Here is an 18193-nt window from a genome sequence, read left to right as displayed (position 1 = left end):
TATGTTATTTAACACTGTCTCAAAATCAATCCAATTATTACAGAATCCGAGGCAATAAATTATCCTAGTTTAAAGTGACTTTGGCAACACACTAGAGGTAGACTCATGAAAGAGATCTTTGAAATTTGTTTTTTACTTTGCCTATAGCTATCTAATAAATATTCCAATCCTTTCTATATTACTGTCTCAGACTGTACAACAAAAGAAGCTATATATTGTTACTGCATGGTAGAACTGTTACTCAAACTGCTTTCAAGATGTAATATGCAACTACATTCTTCCTCAGAGAACAATCTCTATTACAGTTCTAAATCTAGGATCTATAAACCATACTCATTACCAGTTTTCTTTCTAACAGTGGCATAAAAGGCTATTTCTCAATCAAATCCAATATCACCTTCAGTCATGCCACAAAGTCAAAAGCTACAGGCATGTCACACTCCCAAAGCCTTGTCACCATCACCAGACTCTGCTTTGTTATAACTCATGGACTTCAAGGCAAGACGAAGTATCCTCCAGAAATCAATGACTTTGATGTGTCAGGGTCAGTCAGACATGATGAAAGGGAGGAGAATAATCAGTTAAACCTGGCATAGGTAGATACAAAGCAGAGCTATAGAAAAGCTTTTCTTAAGAATCCAGGTAACAGGGAAATCTATAGAGACAGAAAATAGATTACTGTTTGCTTAGAGTTGGAGGCAGAGATGGGGGATGGAGGTGAGAGCTTTAGGATATGGGGTGTCTTTCTGAGGTGATGAAAATATTCCAAAATTGACTGTGGGAATGGTTGCAGTATGTCGTTGGATGTACTAAATACCATTGAAATATACACTTCAAATGGATGAGTCGTATGGTACGTGAATTAGTCTCAAAGTTGTTTTTTTAAAAAGGAGGTGGGAGAAGCCAGGTGAAAGGTGAGTCAACAAATCACAATCAGGGAAGAACATGAGACTCACACTCAAGAACAATCCAAGGTAAGGTTTACCCAGGCTTGTCACATAATCAATGCTTATATCATAAAAACCTTCTTTTTTTCCAGAATGGCCACAAAGAGACTGTTCTTCTTTTGGGCCAAACTACTACATCTCCATCAAAAATACTTACTTCTTAGAGGCAAGGAAAAAAAGAGAAATATTCAATTTTTAACTGGGTTTTTAAAAATCTGGATTTCAATTTGACCTAGACTAATATAATGAACCAGGCCATAGTATCAGTTTTCAAAACATGCAAATCAGTAGAATCCCTAATATACCCTTTGCTAAGTCAGTTAAACTGAATTCACGCTCTATCAAAGGGAGCCCATTCCCTAAGGTAAACAGTGCAGGCTGAGACTCACAGTTGACGATGTCACCTTGAAGCTGCAGAATCTGAGGAGCTGGCATCGTGAGGACAACAATATCAAACTGCTCAGGGGAGCCTGTTTCCCTCAGGACTTCCCACTTGTCATTTCTCAGGTTGATCTGGGTCACACACTGTCTGAAGTAGATAGCAGCACCTGTTCCAAAAGCAAAATCATATTCACATAATCAGGATTTTCCATACAAATGAGAGGGAAGACAGGAGTCACAAACTGGATCCACTCAGATGAATAAAATTGTAAAGTTCGTCTTGTACAGCCCCTGGGCTTCACTTTCTTTACTTTCTATCTTGTTTAATGGGAATCCCTCCCTTCTGGCACCCTTGGACCTCCCTAACAACGCCTGCTCTGGGGAAAAAAAATACTACTACTACAATTAATAATAATAGAAACCATAGATATCTTTTCTTAATCATCTACTGTATGTCAAGGCTATGCCAAACACTTGATATACATTATACCAATTCATTTCCCAGATAAGGAAACAGATTTAGAAATGTCACACCATGATTTAAATCCACATCCACCTGACTCTAAAGTTCATTATCTTTGTAGAACAAGTATACATCTTAGTAAAGCTGTAAAGAATTTTCTCTAGTAATACCAAGAAAGAGCAATATTCCCTATTAAAAGTATCAATATTCCCTATTAAAAGTATCAATATTCCCTATTAAACCTGAGAATAAAAACTCTGAAGAGAAATCTAAGTCTCATCGATGGATCAATTACCTTTATGACAAAGAATCAAAATGAAGGGAAATACAATCTGGAATATCCTCTCATAGCATTTCCCTTATTTGCATTTATCACAAAGATATTGTAATAATTATTTGAGTAGTTATATGCTTAATATTTTCTTCCCTTTTAATTTGTAAGCTCCATAAGCCACAAATTATGCCTGTTTTTTCTATATATAGCATATAAAGTATTGTACTTGTCATGTACTAGGTATTTAATCAATATTTGTTTAAGAGAATGAATTATGAACCATAAGCTGAAAGATAGGAAAATAAAATTGGATCATTTATTCTCCTTGGTATACTAGTACTTACCTCACATTCCAGGTGTGAGAAAAATTTGATGTTAAAGCAAATCTACTTTTATTTGGCCTCATGAATAGAAAAGAAATAAATAAAAATGGAATAAGGGGGAAAAAGCACAATGAAAGATCCTGTCCATCACTGCATGGGACACCTCGTGCTCCTAGCCACTAAAAACCGAGCTTAAATCCAACCTTTGCCATGAAGCTTCCTTTCCGTGGCTACTCCAGCTCGATGCGATCCTTCTCATCTCGACAATCACTGCCTTTACCACTCATTCTGACATTGATCCAAAGTATCTCTATGCTTTAGGTGTGTCTTATCTATCCCAAAATACTCTCTCGGGCTCCTCCATGTCAGGTCTCCAGATCTCATATACCTTTACATCTTTCACATTCCCTTGAATAACTCTACAACATAGTAATTACAAATTTTTTAAATCAAATGCAAATATGGTAGAAGGAACGAGGCCCAGGGGTCAATCTCTTTGAGGCAATTAGCATCATTCTGCTCAAAGATTAGAGCAAGGGCTTCTAAATAGTGCTTCAACTTGCCTGAGGGTTTCTCTAAGGCCCCTCCTCTGGGAAGGCACAAATAACTGGAGCTTTCAACTCACACCCACCATCTCCTTTACTCCAACCAGAATGGCTCCACTTCCCTCTGTTCTATTGATTTAGGATGTCTCACCCCTCACTTGCCTCACTCTAGTCCTGGCCCTGACTGGGACCTCAACTAAGTCAACTGACTTTATGTTTCATTCAGTTTTGTTTTCACATAATATTCCCTTTGAAAACAGCGTTACATTGGTTTTGTTTTTGGTGGTGAGTAGGTGTGTGTGTTTAACAGAATTGAAGTCCACTAACTAGAAATTCTCCATATCCAGTCAAACATCTTGGACATATATCCCAGTGGTCCCAAAGTGTTCTGCAAGATGTATATCAGTCAGTACCAGCAGCACCTTGGAACTTGTTAGAAATGCAAATTCTCAGGTCCCAACCCAGACCTACCGAATCAGAATCTGGGGATCAGGCCCAGTAGCCTGCATTTAACAAGCCCCCAGGTTTGTTACCATGTACTTTAAAGTGTGAGACCACTGGGGTAGATAGATAGACCCAAATCTAACACCACCACCGGCAAAGTCACTCAAAAAATAGCATTTTCCAAGAGTTAGGGGCAATGGTATAGCTGCTCTGACTAACCAGGAGGTTTTCCTTTCCAGTTGCTAGGAGTCAGTTTCTGGGAAAGCGGCATTTCCTTGTGAAAGGAAATTTCAAAAGGAATAACTTTTGAAAGGACCCCATGACCAAATCTATAGGCTCTGGAAAATCATTTTTAAACACTTAGAGAACTACATAATCTCTCTCAATCTGAGCTTAGTAAATTTGACCATGTCCCTCTCTTGCATAAAATCCTTCAGTGGTTTCCCACTGCATTTAGGATAAAGCATAAAATCTTAACGTTGCTTACAAAGCCCCTTATGATCTGGCCCCTGCTTTACTCTTAAATTTCACCTCTTATGTTTTCTCCCTCATTCACTACCCTCCAGTCATGATGACTTTTTCATTCCATAAATGCACCATCTTCCTCCTACTTTAGGACAGTTGCAAGTTGATATGCCCACTGCACGCAATTCTCACCACTCAGCTGTTGGCCTAGTTCACTCTTGCTCACCTTTCAGGTACCCATGTAAACATTAGCTCGTCAGAGATGCTTTCCCTGACACATTTCCCATACCTCACTCCGCTCAAACTCACGTTAGTTTAGGTCCTATTATTATAGCTCTCTCATAAGGCTCTCACTCTTTCTTCTTAGCATTATTACGTACCCTTTTTTTGTGTGTGAAATTAGTTTTTGTTTTTTCCCCCCACTACACTCTATATTAACAAAGGCAAGGTCCACGTGTTTTATTTACCACTATTTCCCCAGCACGTATTTCATAAAAATAAAAAAATCTGCAGATAACTACAAAGATATCAGAACACAAAGAAGTTTTAGCCATTTTACAAAGGCAAATATGTTTCTGTTATATATTTATTCAATGTGTATCCCCTGCCTTCTTCCATTTTAGAGAGAGTATCTAAATTCATTTTCCTCCAATAATTTCCTACAAAAGGTTTCGGTTCAGAACTGCTGAGATGGACCTGAAGAGATGTAAGCAATGTCTAACTAAATGCACTGCTTAAACTGTGGAGTGCTTAACCAAGGCTCCTGGGCTATCTTCTACCTTCTCTCTGAAAGACACTGTTGTGGATGAGTGCCATGATCACCTGCCTAGGAGAAATTTTGAGACAGAACTGCTCAGCCTTAATTGTCTTACATCAATTTTAGAAAGAAAGTAAACACAAAAGTAAAAAGGGAGAAAATGATAAAAATTATATATTACTAGAAAGAAATCACACTAGCTGATAGTATCTGCAAATTAAACCATCTTTTCTAATAAATCAATCCTGTCAACTTTGACAAGTTACATTGCCCATGTTGACTTTGGATTGTTAATCAATGTCCCTTTTGAAGTAGATGGTAAAATAAAAACAAATACATGCAGCAACAGTTCTTCCTGCGGTAGGCCAAACCAAATAAAAGATGCTCATCCTGTCCTGGAAACTAAATTCATCCTCCGATGAATGATTTAATAACATGGGCCTTATTCAAAAGCAAAAGGACTTGGTTCATCACTGTCTAAAGGTCACAGGCAGGAACCAGCAGGTGACTGATCTTCCTGTTTGCATAAAGAAGGAAAATGGCATCACTCCTTAGTAGCCCCTTCCCCCTGGGGCAGGGACTAACCAATGAAAGAGGGGGACTAGAGGAAGGGCTCTATGAGTTTGTTCTCTTGAGCCAGGTGTCCATTGACATGTAGAACCAGGGTAGGATGGAAGCAGTCTCTCATACTGTAGGGGACAACCTGGAAAGGAAAAGATGTTAAATCAGAGGTATGAGACCCTTTCATTGTCCTCCATGGGATCATTAAAAGGAAATGACAACAGGGTCAGCTTAAAGAGAGTGCTGGTCTCTTACTTACTAGTTAAGCCACCATAAGCAAAGTACTTAACCTCCTGGAGTCTCATTTTTCTCATTAGCACATGGGGAGAATGATAACCACCTTGAATGGTTATATGAGAATTAGAAATGATGTATGTTAAGTGCCTAACATAGTATCAGATAAATAGCACTTAACAAATGATAGAGTAGCTTTTGTTCTTTTGAATTTCTCCCACCCCCAACGTGACAACCAAAAAAGTAAAACAACAGAAAAATCACATTTTACTTACTCAAGAAGATTGTATTAACTGGGAAGACAGGCAGTAGGTAAAACTGATGTCAAGAAACACAGTTTTCTCTGTAATAAGCTTAATGTGAACACATGAGACAATAAATGAGAACAGAACATAAGGTGAAGAGGCATGTGCCTATTTCCTCCTGCCCTTCACTACTTACTCTGGGAAACTGGTCTACTTAAATATTGGCTTTAGAGAGTTGAACCTATTCTAAAGCATACCTGATTAGACATACCCAATACAGATAATTTCCCTGGAAGTCTAGTCCCAAACTAAATAAAACTGGTTGGACCATCAGACTGTGGGGTTGTGAACTCAACTGATCCCAAATGTAGAGTATTTTTTGGAATGACTTGGCAATTTGGGTTCTTATGTGCTGAGCACATGCAAAGGTCAGCATCATTCAAGTAGACTATTTTTTAAACTAATATTTATCAAGAGATTTCTATGTGCATGGCCTATTATTTGCTTAAATTGACAATGAGTGCATTATATCCTTTATTCCTCACAAAACTTAGTAGTAGGTACTGTTATTGCTCTCATTTTTCCAATGAAAGAACCAAGGTATAGATTTTAAAACTTTCCTAATATTACATAGCTAGGAAATGGTGGTAGAATGTGAATTTGAACCCAGGTCATTCTGATCACAGGGACTCTCTCGACTTATATTGTGGAAACAACCAAAATAAGATAGAAACCATTTATAGGATAGAAAGCTTTAAAGAAGTTTAAAGAATGCTTAAATGGATATAATTAGAAAATTTTAAATGGTATAGATAGGGTCTACAAAACCTCTACTAATGGATCTGGGTAGAGGGTGGAAAGACCTCTTGAAGCAGTACAAAGATAATATTTAAATAAACTAAGAAAAAGTTTATATACACTCAAAATATGTAGACCTTGAACTCAATTATATAAAAATTCATTTTTAAAAAAAGCAGAAAGTATGTCACAAAATGGACTTATTGTTGATTTATATATTATAGTGACACTTTCCCCTGCTATTTTTCTGTACTTTCCAAATTTTCTACCAGTAGTATGTAAGTCTTTTTTAAAAGTTACTTTTGAAATAAATATTTTACATAGTGATAAGAAAATCTAAAGTACTCACACTCTCAAGAGACTGTACAAATTGAAAGAATAAATAGGTTTTTACTAAGAATTGGCTAAATTAGAATGAATAAATATATGTATATTTATATATATTAGAAATCTAAATCTATATCACTATACCTACCTACTATGTACAAGGTACTATTAGATTCTGTTTGAGCTACAAATAATTAAATATGACCTCTTCTGCCAAGAGTTTCCAAAGCAAAATTGGAAAATAAAGCATATATTCCCCCAAACACCTAACACAAAAGGATGTAGGTACAATGTATTCAAGGACTGTCCCTCAGGTATACGAGGCAGGGACTTTGGTTCATGTATCATTAGTGCCTAAAACAGTATATAGTAAGCACTCAGTAAATGTTTATTGAATGAATGGATGTATGCATGCATGGATGGCTAGATATGTAATACAATTACTAAGTACTTGGAAATTTTAGTAAGTATGCACATCTAATTTGGGTTAAGTAAAAATCATGATGGAAATTAGATTTTTTTTAAAGTTGTATGGTGGCAATATATGAAGCTGATGGTGACATTCTACAAAATGTCCAAATGGTGTCACCATCTGTGATGGTTAATTTTATGTGTCAACTTGACTGAGTCATGGGGGTTCCCACATATTCGGCAAACATTATTCTGGGTATGTCTGTGAGGGTGTTTTTAGAAGAGATTAATATTTAAATTGGTAGACTGAGTAAAGCAGGTTGCCCTCCCTAACATAGGTGGGTACCATCCAATCAATCAAAGGCCTGAATAAAACAGAAAGGCTGACCCTCCCAGGAGTAAAGAAGTCTTCCTGTCTGATAGCCTTCGAACTGGGACATTGTTTTATCCTCCTGCCTTCAGACTTGAACTGAAACATCAGCTCTTCCTGGGTCTCAAACTCACCAGCCTTTGGACTGGACCTGTACCTTTAGCTCTCTGGGGTCTCAGGCTTTTGGACTGAAACTAAACCATCAACTCTCCTGGGTCTCCAGCAGATCTTCAGACTTGCCAGCCTCCAAAATCACATAAGCTAATTCTATATGATAAATCTTTATATATATATATATATATATATATATATATATATCCTCTTGATTCTGTTTTTCTGGAAAATCCTGATGAATACACCATCATAGACTAAATCCTAGATGGAGAAATGGCCTCACCCAGAATGGTATTTACTATGTCCTCATGTTGTATATTCAATCTCACTGGCCCCTCCCATGCCCAGTATCAAGGATTCTCAGGGTTCCCAATTAGTAATATTTGATGAAGGAGACCAAAACAGTAACTATTCTAGAAATAGCTTATGAAACAAAACAAATACTCAGCCTTATACCTTTCCTCAGTGATCTTCAGTTGGGCAGTTATTTATGATTCATCAAGAAGCCTATTTCTGTTTTAAAAAATAAATCATTTATCATCCAAGATTATTTATCATCTTTTTCAAAAAAATCCATTTTAAAACACATAATAAATATAAAGAACAAATGAAAATCCTCATAGAAAATGGGCAAAGGTTATGAATAAGGCATTCACAAGAAAAAAAAGCACAGACTTCGTTAGCAAAACAAAGATGCATAAACTCAGTCATAATTAAGTAAATGCAAATCAAAACACAAGGAGATACCATTGTAACCCATCACATGGGCAAAATTTTTAAATTTCCATAATATCAGGTTGTGTGGAAAGAGACGTTCTCCTTCACTATTGATGAGATATTCTTTAAGAGGAAGAGATGGTACAACCTAGTTAAATAAAAAATGCACATACCATTGACACACCTACTGTACTGCTAGGAACTGATCCTACAGATATGCTTTCAAAAGTATGTCAGGGTTAAACATTGCAGTAATATTTGTATTAGCATAAACCAAAACAACCCCTCACCCCCCAACCAAACAATCCACATACTTACCAGAAAGTTAACAGTTAACTAAATAACAATACACACATACCATGTAATACTGAACAGGCATTGAAAAGAATGAAGCACACTGAATTTGCTGATATGAAAATAGACCCAAGATATGATTCACTCTATGATTATGCATTAGTCAGGAATCTCCAGAGAAACAGAACCAATAGAATATATATAGACATAGATAGAGATAGAGATTGATTTATTATAAACATAGATGAGAAAAGTATAGAATGGCTTATGTAAAATAATCTCATTTATGTTTTAAAAAAGAATATATACAAATATATGAACAGGTAAATAGAGACAGCCATGTAGAACAATAGATAGATGCATAAACATTTTTCTGGAAGCATATATTGGAAACAATGATTACTTTAGGGGAAGACAACTAGCTATTGAGTGGTGAGTAGGAGAACATTTACTTTATTTTATAACTTTCTGTATAGCATTAATATTTAATTATGTGTATAACTTTTATTTTAAAATGCTAACTTTAAAAGAAGGCAGAAAAAATTCTATTCTCACCTGATTCTTTCAAGTAATGGTTAATAATTGAAGAAACTCCGTGAGGTGCCATAAAGTTACAATCTCCTTCTTTTATCACCATTCCTTCAATAGGAGAGGTCAGAGGCTTCAAAACACCACGAGCTAACAGTTCATCATAAAAACTGAAATAAATCAATATGTATAACATAACTATATGCTATACTTAGCTCTAAATACTATATTCTCTTCCAAGAATTCTTAGAGATTACAATCCTAAATAATAACTAGAAATCTTCCTATGAACAACTCAACATATGTTTTGTGTTAATAAAAACTATAATTCAGGTGAAGAACGTAAATGTTTTGAGAATCCAGTCTTTTGCTAATCTTAGTCAAAGGTCTATTTTCTCATATATTTCAAAATTAAAGTCAGTGAAAATAAAAAGAAAGGTATTCAATACACCAGCTTTAAATCTGGTTAAGATTGACTTCCATCACAGCTATCTGTCCTCTTCCTCAACACCAACATACGAACTCTTATTTATTGAGCCTTTACTATGTTCCATGTAACATCTCATCTGATGGTTACAACAATTGGATGAGGTATGTATTACAGTTTTCCCACTTTACTCAGGTTAACCTTTTACTGCTAATACGATCAATGATGATAATATAATTTCACTATATTACAAGAGTCAAAGTTTAACCCTGCTAAAAATGGATGATTTGTATCTTTTTACATCCTACAACCAGTAAGACTGATTCCACCCCCTTTCAACTAACTCACCTCTGGTGTTTTTTGGCATAATGAGGAGTGCAGGTGATGTACTGGGCACCCAAGTCCACTGTGCTCTGTAGATTATGAGGACTGCTGGCTGTGGTCATTCTTCCCCCTTGAATTAGTCCCCAGGAAAATGTCTTAGCGCATTAGAATGAACCATTTGCAGTTGACGCCATTCACCCCAGGTTACCACAAATAGATTACTTAGAACTGTTTTAGGAAACATTTTTAAAATTTTTTTTTTAATTTTTTACTGTCATAATAATTAATATATTTTTAAATATTCTGTTTTCTCCAGATTACATACACCTAGAAAACGTTTTTTTATACTGAAGATTTTGTCATTTAACATTGTCAGGAAGTAATTAAGAGACAATTTGGTCACTGAGTGTGAGATATTTTTTTAAAAGAACCCATGAATAATGCGCCACCCTTCAGCACTGTGACTGAGGCATCTGTTTACCTATCTGAATAACAGGAATGAACGAAAGGACAAAAGAAAACAAAATAATAAATGAAATGTCAGAATGAACGAATCAACGAATGCTTTCCCTCTTGCAGTCAGATTTCAGGAGAGTGACAGGATGTTGTCAACTAGATCTTCGTAAAGTCTTGGTCAATGGGCACTTGAGGATTCTCATAATCTAGAGATAAGCCTCCAAGGCACAGAGCGGCCGAGGAAAAAATCCACTTCTTAGCGGCAGCGGCAGGCCCAAGCTTTGCAAACTCCAGTCAGGACCCCTCCCAGGCCGCTCAGGCCGCCCTCCGAAGCGCTCTCGGCACTCCCGCCCCGCCCCCCAGCCCAGCCGGGGTCGCCGCTTCCACCAGCCCGCCCTCTCAGGCCTTACGGGCGCCGGAAGTCTCCGATCACGTGACCTGACGCCCGCCGAGCTGCTGGATTTTCTTCACGGACTTACTCCGGTAGGGCCCAGGCCACCTCAGAAGCCATGGTCCCTGCCGGCTTCTTTTCCCTCCGTTTCGGCCGGGAGACGACCCACCTGAGTCCCCAGCCTTGTCCCACACAGCGAGGTGCAAAGGACGGGCCGCCGCCTTCCTCAGCAGCGCTGCGCACAGGCTTCCCGTCAGCCCGGCGCCCACGATCAGCACCCGCGCCATGGCCCGCTGTCTCCGCGGCGGGGTGGCCGGCCTGCAGTCGGTGGAACCGCCAAAGCCCTGCGGGTTAGAGATGTCGGCTCCGCGCTCCGGGCCCCACCCGGCCCCTGAGCAGTTCCTCGGCTGGCCTGCAGGGGGCGGAGAGGAGGCGACCGGGGCTGAGGGGATGATCAGCGCTGAAGACCAGCAAACCTTGGCCTTCCCCTTGGTTCGAGGGCCAGGAGCTGGCTTCCAAGACAGGCTGGCCCCATCCGATAAGCTGTGAATTCCAGCCTGCCCCTCGCCCCCCAGAACCTGTAAATCATGTAGGTTAGAGTGTGAGACCCCGCCTCGCCACGGGGCTGGTGTTGACTACTGCGGAGACCCAGCCCAAGGTAACTTACTAGGGTAACTATGCCTTGCTGGAACCTTTGCTAGCTTAGTATTCTAAGTCTGAAAGGAACTTACCAGCGATGCCAGAGCCAGCTTTTTTCAAAGACCTTAATGGCCACTATTCACATAATAGGAAAAGAGTTTTGGAGAAATTTTCTTAAACTAGCCCTCGGGCTTTGTGTAAGGGATATAACCTTTTTGAACCTCAATTTCTCCATCTGTGAAAGGGGGCCAAAAAATTCTACATTCCAAATTGTTGAAAATTAAAGACACTTGGTTCACCAGAAAATTTTAGATCACTCATCTCTTCAGTAGATGTTAAGTTTTATGTCAAAACACATTCCAAATGCTATAAGGGACAGGACAAGGATTCATGCCATTACCACTAGTCTTTTGTTTGTTTGTTTTTCCTAACATTGCCCTGGAGGTTCTCAAGGAAACAATAAAAAGCAAGGATAAGACTGAACTATTAAAAAATAAAAAATTAAGTTACTCTAAATTGCACACAAATTATTACCTGGAAACCAGAGAAACTTGAATAGCTATCAGAATTATAAGAAAGTTGACAGTGGTAGCCAATTACAATGAAAACATTAAAAATTAGAAGTTTTACTTTATGTACACATCATGAAACAATTACCAGGCATCAAGTTGGTGATAGATTAATATTACATATATCTAATAAAAGATAATAGAACTAGAAGATACAGATGAACATATGTAACCTAACAAGACATTCCTAAGCATAAAAATAAAACGGAACATAAAAATGGAAGAGAAAAACATCGAATACATAATCATTTACAAATTATGTTCAAAATATACAGGACAAAATACAAATAGTAAACAAATTTTTAGAGCATATGAAAGATGGAAGTTTCACACCTTATTATATAAAATCTTTAGGTAAGTTTTTATTGAAGTATAATTGATTAACAATATTAGTTTCAGATGTACAACATAGTGATTCAATATTTTTATAGATTATATCCCATTTAAAGTTATTTCAAAATAATGGCTATATTTCCCTGTGCTGTATATTCTTGTTGCTTTTATATTTTGTACACAGTAATTTGTATCCCTTAATCCACTTCCCCTATCTTGCCACTCCCCCTTTCCTCTCCCCACTGGTAACCACTAGTTTTTCCCTATATTTGTGATACTGTTTCTGTTTTATTATACTCATTATTTTGTTTTATTTTTTAGATTCCACATGTAACTGATAACAGAGAGTATTTGTCTTTCTGTGTCTGACTTATTTCACTAAGCCTAATATGCTCTAGGTGTCATGGAAGACAATTTTCCCACGGATGAGGCGGTGGGTGAGGGAGGGAATGGTTCAGGTGGTAATGCGAGCGATGGTTCAAGTGGTAATGTGAGCAATGGGGAGCAATAGGGAGTGGCAGATGTAGCTTCACTCACTCGCCACTCACCTCCTGCTGTGTGGCCCAGTTCCTAACAGGCCTTGGACCAGTACCAGTCCACAGCCTGGGGGTTGGGGACCCCTGCTCTAGGTTCATCCAGATTGCTTCAAATGGCAGAGTTTCATTTCTTTTTTATGACTAATGTTTCATTGTGTGCACTTCTTTATCCATTCATCTGTTGATGAACACTTAGGTTGCTTCAATATCTTGGCTCTTGCAAATAATTCTACTATGAACATTGGGGTGCATGTATCTTTCAAATTAGTGTTCTCGTTTTCTTCAAATAAATACCCAAGAGTGAAATTGCTAGATCATATGGTAGTTCTGTTTTTTGATTTTTGAGGAACTTCCCTACTGTTTTCAATGGTGGCTGCACCAATTTACATTCCCACCAACAGTGCACATGTTTTCCCTTTTCTCCATATTCTCACCAACACCTGTTATTTGTAGACTTTTTGATGATAGCCATTCCAACAGGTATGAGGTGATATCTCATTGTGGTTTTAATTTGCATTTCTCTGGTGATTAACAATGTCCAGCATATTTTTATGTCTATTGGCCATCTGTATGTCTTCTTTGGAAAAATGTCTATTCAGGTCTTCTGCCCATTTTTTAATTGGGTTGTTTGCTTTTCTGATGTTAAATTGCATGAGCTGTTTATATATTTTGGATAGTAACCCCTTATCGGTCATATCATTTGCAAATATTTTGTCCCATTCAATACGTTGTCTTTTCATTTTAATGATCATTTCATTTGCTGTGCAAACGCCTATAAATTTAATTTGGCCTCATTTGTTTATATTTGCATGTTTCTTTTGCCTTAGGAGACAGATCCAAAAAAATATTGCTACAATTTATGTCAAAGAGTGGTCTGCCTGTGTTCTCTTCTATGAGTTTTATAGTTTCAAGTCTTACATTTAGATCTTTAAACCATTTTGAGTTTGTTTTTGTATAAGGTGTGAGGAAATGTTCCAATCTCATTCCTTTACATGTAGCTGTCCAGTTTTCCCAGCACCGAGACTGTCTTTTTCCACTCTATATTCTTACCTCCTTTGTTGTAGTTTAATTGACCATAAGTGTGTGGGTTTATTTCCTGGCTCTCTATTCTGTTCCATTGATCTATGTGTCTGTTTTTGTGCCAATATCACGCTGTTTTTATTACAAGGCTTTGTCATATAGTCTGAAGTCTGAGAGGGTGATACATCCAGCTTTGCTCTTTTTTCTCAAGATTGCTTTGGCAATCTGGGATCTTTTGTGGGTCTGTATAAATTTGGGGATTATTTGTTCTAGTTCAGTGAAAAATGTCCTGGGTATTTTGATAGGATTTCATTAAATCTATAGATTGCTTTGGGTAGTATGGTTATTTTAACAATATTTATTCATCCAATTTATGAACACAGGATATGTTTCCATTTCTTTGTGTCATCTTCAATTTCCTTTATCCATGTTTTATAGTTTTTAGAGTATAGGTCTTTAACATCCTTGGTTAAATTTATTCCTAAGTATTTTACTCTTTTTGATGCAGTTTTAAACGAGATGGTTTCCTTGCTTTCCCTTTCTGGTAGTTCATTATTAGTGTATAGCAAACCAACAGATTTCTGTATATTAATCTTGTGTTCTGCAGCCTTGCTGGATTCATTTATTAGTTCTTATAGTTTTTGGGTGGAGACTTTAGAGTTCTCTATATAGAGTATCATGTCATCTGCAAATAGTGTCATTTTTGCCCTTCCCTGCCAATTTGGATACCTTTAATCTCTTTTTATAGTCTGATTGCCGTGGCTAGGACTTCCAATACCAGGTACTTATAAGTGCCAAGAGTGGGCATCCTTGTCTTGTTCCTGATTTTAGAGGAAAGGCTTTCAACTTTTCAGCATTGAACCTATATTAGCTGTGGGTGTGTCATAAATGGCCTTTATAATGTTGCGATATATTCTCTCTATACCAACTTTGATGAGGGTTTTTTTTTATCATGAATGGATGTTGAATTTTGTCAAACGCTTTTTCTGATCATGTGATTTTTTATCCTTCCTTTTGTTAATGTGGTGTATCACATTGATTGATTTGCAGATATTGAACCATCCTTGCATCCCTGGAATAAATCCCACTTGACCATGGTGTATGATCCTTTTCGTATATTGTTTAATTCAATTTGCTAATATTTTGTTGAGGATTTTTGCATCTATAGTCATCAAAGATATTGGTTTGTAATTTTCTTTTTTTGTAGTATCTTTGTCTGGTTTTGGTATCAGGATAATGGTGGCCTTGTAGAATGAATTTGGGAGTGTTCCATCCGCTTCGGTTTTTTGGAATAGTTTGAGAAGAATAGGTATTAGTTCTTCTTTATATGTTTAGTAGAATTCCCTTGTGAAACTGTCCAGTCCTGGACTTTTGATTGCTGGGAGTTTTTTGATTACCAACTCAATTTCACCTCTAGTGATCTGTCTGTTCAGATTGTTTGTTTCTTTCTGATTTAGTCTTGAAAGATTGTATGTTTCTAGAAATTTGTCCATTTCTTATTGGTTGTCCAGTTCATTGGAATATAACTTCCATGGTATTCTCTTATGATTTTTTAAAAATCTCTGTGATATCATTGTTATTTCTCCTCTTTCATTTCTTATTTTGTTTATTTGGGTCCTCTCTCTTTTTTTCTTGATGAGCCTGTTTAAAGGTTTATCAATTTTCTTTATCTTTTTAAAAATCCAGTACATTTCTTTTCTATTGTTTTGGGGGGTTTTTTTGTCTCTGTTTTATTTATTTTCTCTCTGATCTTTATTATGTCCTTCCTTCTTCTGACTTTGGGCTTTGTTCATTCTTCTTTTTCAAATTCCTTACATGGTAGGTTGTTTGTTTGAGATTTTTCTTCTTTCTTGAGGTAGGCCTGTATGGCTGTGAACTTCCTTCTTAGAACTGCTTTTGGTGCATCCCATAGATTTTGGAAAGTTGTGTTTCCATTTTCATTTGTCTTAAGGTATTTTCTGACTTCCTCTTTCATTTATTCCTTGACTCATTGGTTTTTTAGTAGCATGTTATTTAGTCTCCACATATTTGTGTTTTTCCATTTTTCTTCCTGTAATTGATTTCTAGTTTCATACCATTGCGATCAGAAAAAGTGCTTGATTTAATTTTTGTCCTCTTAAATTTGTTGAGCCTTGTTTTATGGCCTAGTATTTGATCTGTCCTGAGGAACGTTCCGTGTACACTTGAAAAGAATGTGTATTCTGCTGGTTTTGCATGTAATGTCCTATAGATATCAGTTATATCCAATTGGGCTGTTGTGTCATTTAAGTACACTGTTGTATTATTGATTTTCTGTCTGAATGATCTGTCTGTTGATATCAGTGGGATGTTAAAGTCCACCACTATTATTGTGTTTCTGTTGATTTCTTTATGTCTGTTACTATTTGCTTTATATATTTATGTGCTCCTGTTTTGGGTGCATGTATGTTAACGAGCATTATGTTTTCTTCTTGTATTGATCCCTTTATCATTATATAATACCCTTATTTGTCTTTTATTATAAACTTTGTTTTAAAGTCTATTTTGTCTGATATGAGTATTGCTACTCCTGCTTTCTTGTCATTTCCATTTGCATGAAATATCCTTTTCCATCACCTCACTTTCAGTCTGTGTGTGTCCTTAGCTCTGAAGTGAGTCTCTTGTAAGCAGTATGAAGATGGGTCTTCTTATCCAATCAGTTGCCCTGTGTCTTTTGATTGGAGTATTTGTCCATTGACATTCAAAGTAATTATTGATAGGTGTGTACTTATTGCCATTTTGTTACTTGTTTTCTGGTTATTTTTGTAGTTCTTCTCAGTTAATTTCTCTTATTTAAGTTTATTCCCTTGTGCTTTGATGATTTTCTTTAGTGGTATGCTTGTGTTCCTTTCTCTTTAGTTTTTGTGCATCTATTATACATTTTTGATTTGTGCTTATCGTTCAGTCCATATATGGTGACCTATAACTATATCTACTTGTTTTAAACTGGTAGTCATTTAAGTTCAAACATTAAATTCAAACACTCCAAAAGATCTACATTTCTTATTTGCCTCCACCACATTCTGTGTTTTGATATATTTTACAGCTTCATGTTTATCCCTATACTGATTATTTATTTATAGTTGATTTTATAATTTTTTGTCTTTTAATCTTCAGACTAGCTTATTTAAGTGATTGATCCTCAGCCCTTACTATATATTTGCCTTTCCTACTAGAATTTTCCTTTCCTGTAGATACTTCTACTTATAGCCTTTTCTTTTCCTCACAGAGAAGACCCTTTAACATTTCTTTTAGAATAGGTTTAGTATTGATGAACTCTTAGTTTTTGCTTATCTGAGCAGTTTTTTACCTCTCCTTCTATTCTAAGTGATAATCTTGCTGGATAGAGTATCTTAGGTTGTAGCTTTTTCCCTTTCAGCACTTTGAATATGTCATGCTACTCCCTTCTGGCATGCAAAGTTTCTGCAGAAAAATCAGCTGATAGTCTTATGGGGGTTCCCTTGCATATGACTCTTTCTTATTTTCTTTCTGCCTGTAGAATTCTCTCTTTATCTTTAACTTTTTCCATTTTAATTATGATATGTCTTGGTGTAGGTCTGTTTGGGTTCATCATGGTTGGGACCCTCTGTGCTTCCTGTACCTGGGTATCTGTTTTCTTCAGGTTTGAGAAGTTTTCATCCATAATTTCATTAAATACATTTTTGACCCTTTCTTTCTCTCTCCTCCTTCTGGGACCCCTATGATGCAGTATAATGTTGGTATGCTTGATGTTGTTTCAGAGGTCCCTTAAACTGTTCTCATTTTTTAAAATTTGTGTTTCTTTCTGCTGTTCTGATTTGGTGATTTCCATTATTCTGTCTTCCAGATCATTTATGCATTCATCTGTATCACCTTGTCTACTCTTAATTCCTTCTAGTGTGTTTTTCATTTCAGTTATTTTATTCTTCATTTCTGACTGATTCTTTTTTACATTTTCTAGTTTCTTGTTAAAATTCTCACTGTGTTCATCTATTCTTTTCCCTAATTCAGTTAACATTCAGTTAACATTAACATTCAGTTAACATTAACATTAAGTTAACATTCAGTTAACATTTCCCTTATTCAGTTAACATTCTTATTAATACTTTGAAGTCTTTGTCTGATAAATTACTTACTTCTGTTTAATTGGTTGTTTTTTAGGAGTTTTCTCTTGTTCTCTCAATTGAAACAAATTCTCTGTCTTCTCATTTTGCTTAACTTTCTCTGTCTCTGTGAATTTAGGTGATGTAGTTACCTATAGCAGTCTTGAAATGTTGTCCTTGTGTGGGAGCATCCCTATACA

General features: G+C 36.6%; 2 protein-coding genes across 6 annotated transcripts in view; one reads left to right on the top strand and one right to left on the bottom strand.

Annotated features, from left to right (window-relative positions):
• Positions 1-11392, bottom strand: part of RNLS (renalase, FAD dependent amine oxidase) — a 307477-nt gene extending 296085 nt beyond the window's left edge. For 2 of the 5 annotated variants that reach the window (XR_005016864.1, XR_005016863.1), the window contains exons 1-4: positions 10966-11392; positions 9974-10079; positions 9226-9368; positions 1337-1495 (exon numbers count right to left, since the gene is read on the bottom strand). Coding sequence is in view for 3 of the 5 variants with exons in the window: in XM_036829130.1 (XP_036685025.1) it covers positions 1337-1495; positions 9226-9368; positions 9974-10079; positions 10966-11083 (526 nt within the window). In the remaining 2 variants the exon portion in view is untranslated. Of the gene's footprint in view, positions 1-1336; positions 1496-9225; positions 9369-9973; positions 10080-10430; positions 10911-10965 lie in introns of those variants that run through there. The other 3 variants (XM_036829130.1, XM_036829129.1, XM_036829131.1) reach the window with 3 other exon arrangements.
• The window catches only part of LIPJ (lipase family member J), a 33811-nt gene continuing 26986 nt past the window's right edge, over positions 11369-18193 (top strand). The window contains exon 1 of the mRNA XM_036828069.1: positions 11369-11454. The gene's annotated coding sequence lies outside the window, so the exon portion shown is untranslated. The remainder of the gene's footprint in view (positions 11455-18193) is intronic.

Source organism: Balaenoptera musculus, chromosome 16, assembly GCF_009873245.2.
Source record: "Balaenoptera musculus isolate JJ_BM4_2016_0621 chromosome 16, mBalMus1.pri.v3, whole genome shotgun sequence".
Classification (NCBI taxonomy): Eukaryota; Metazoa; Chordata; class Mammalia; order Artiodactyla; family Balaenopteridae; genus Balaenoptera; species Balaenoptera musculus.
Note: the sequence above shows the minus strand (reverse complement) of the source record. Positions and strands in the feature narration are given on the sequence as shown.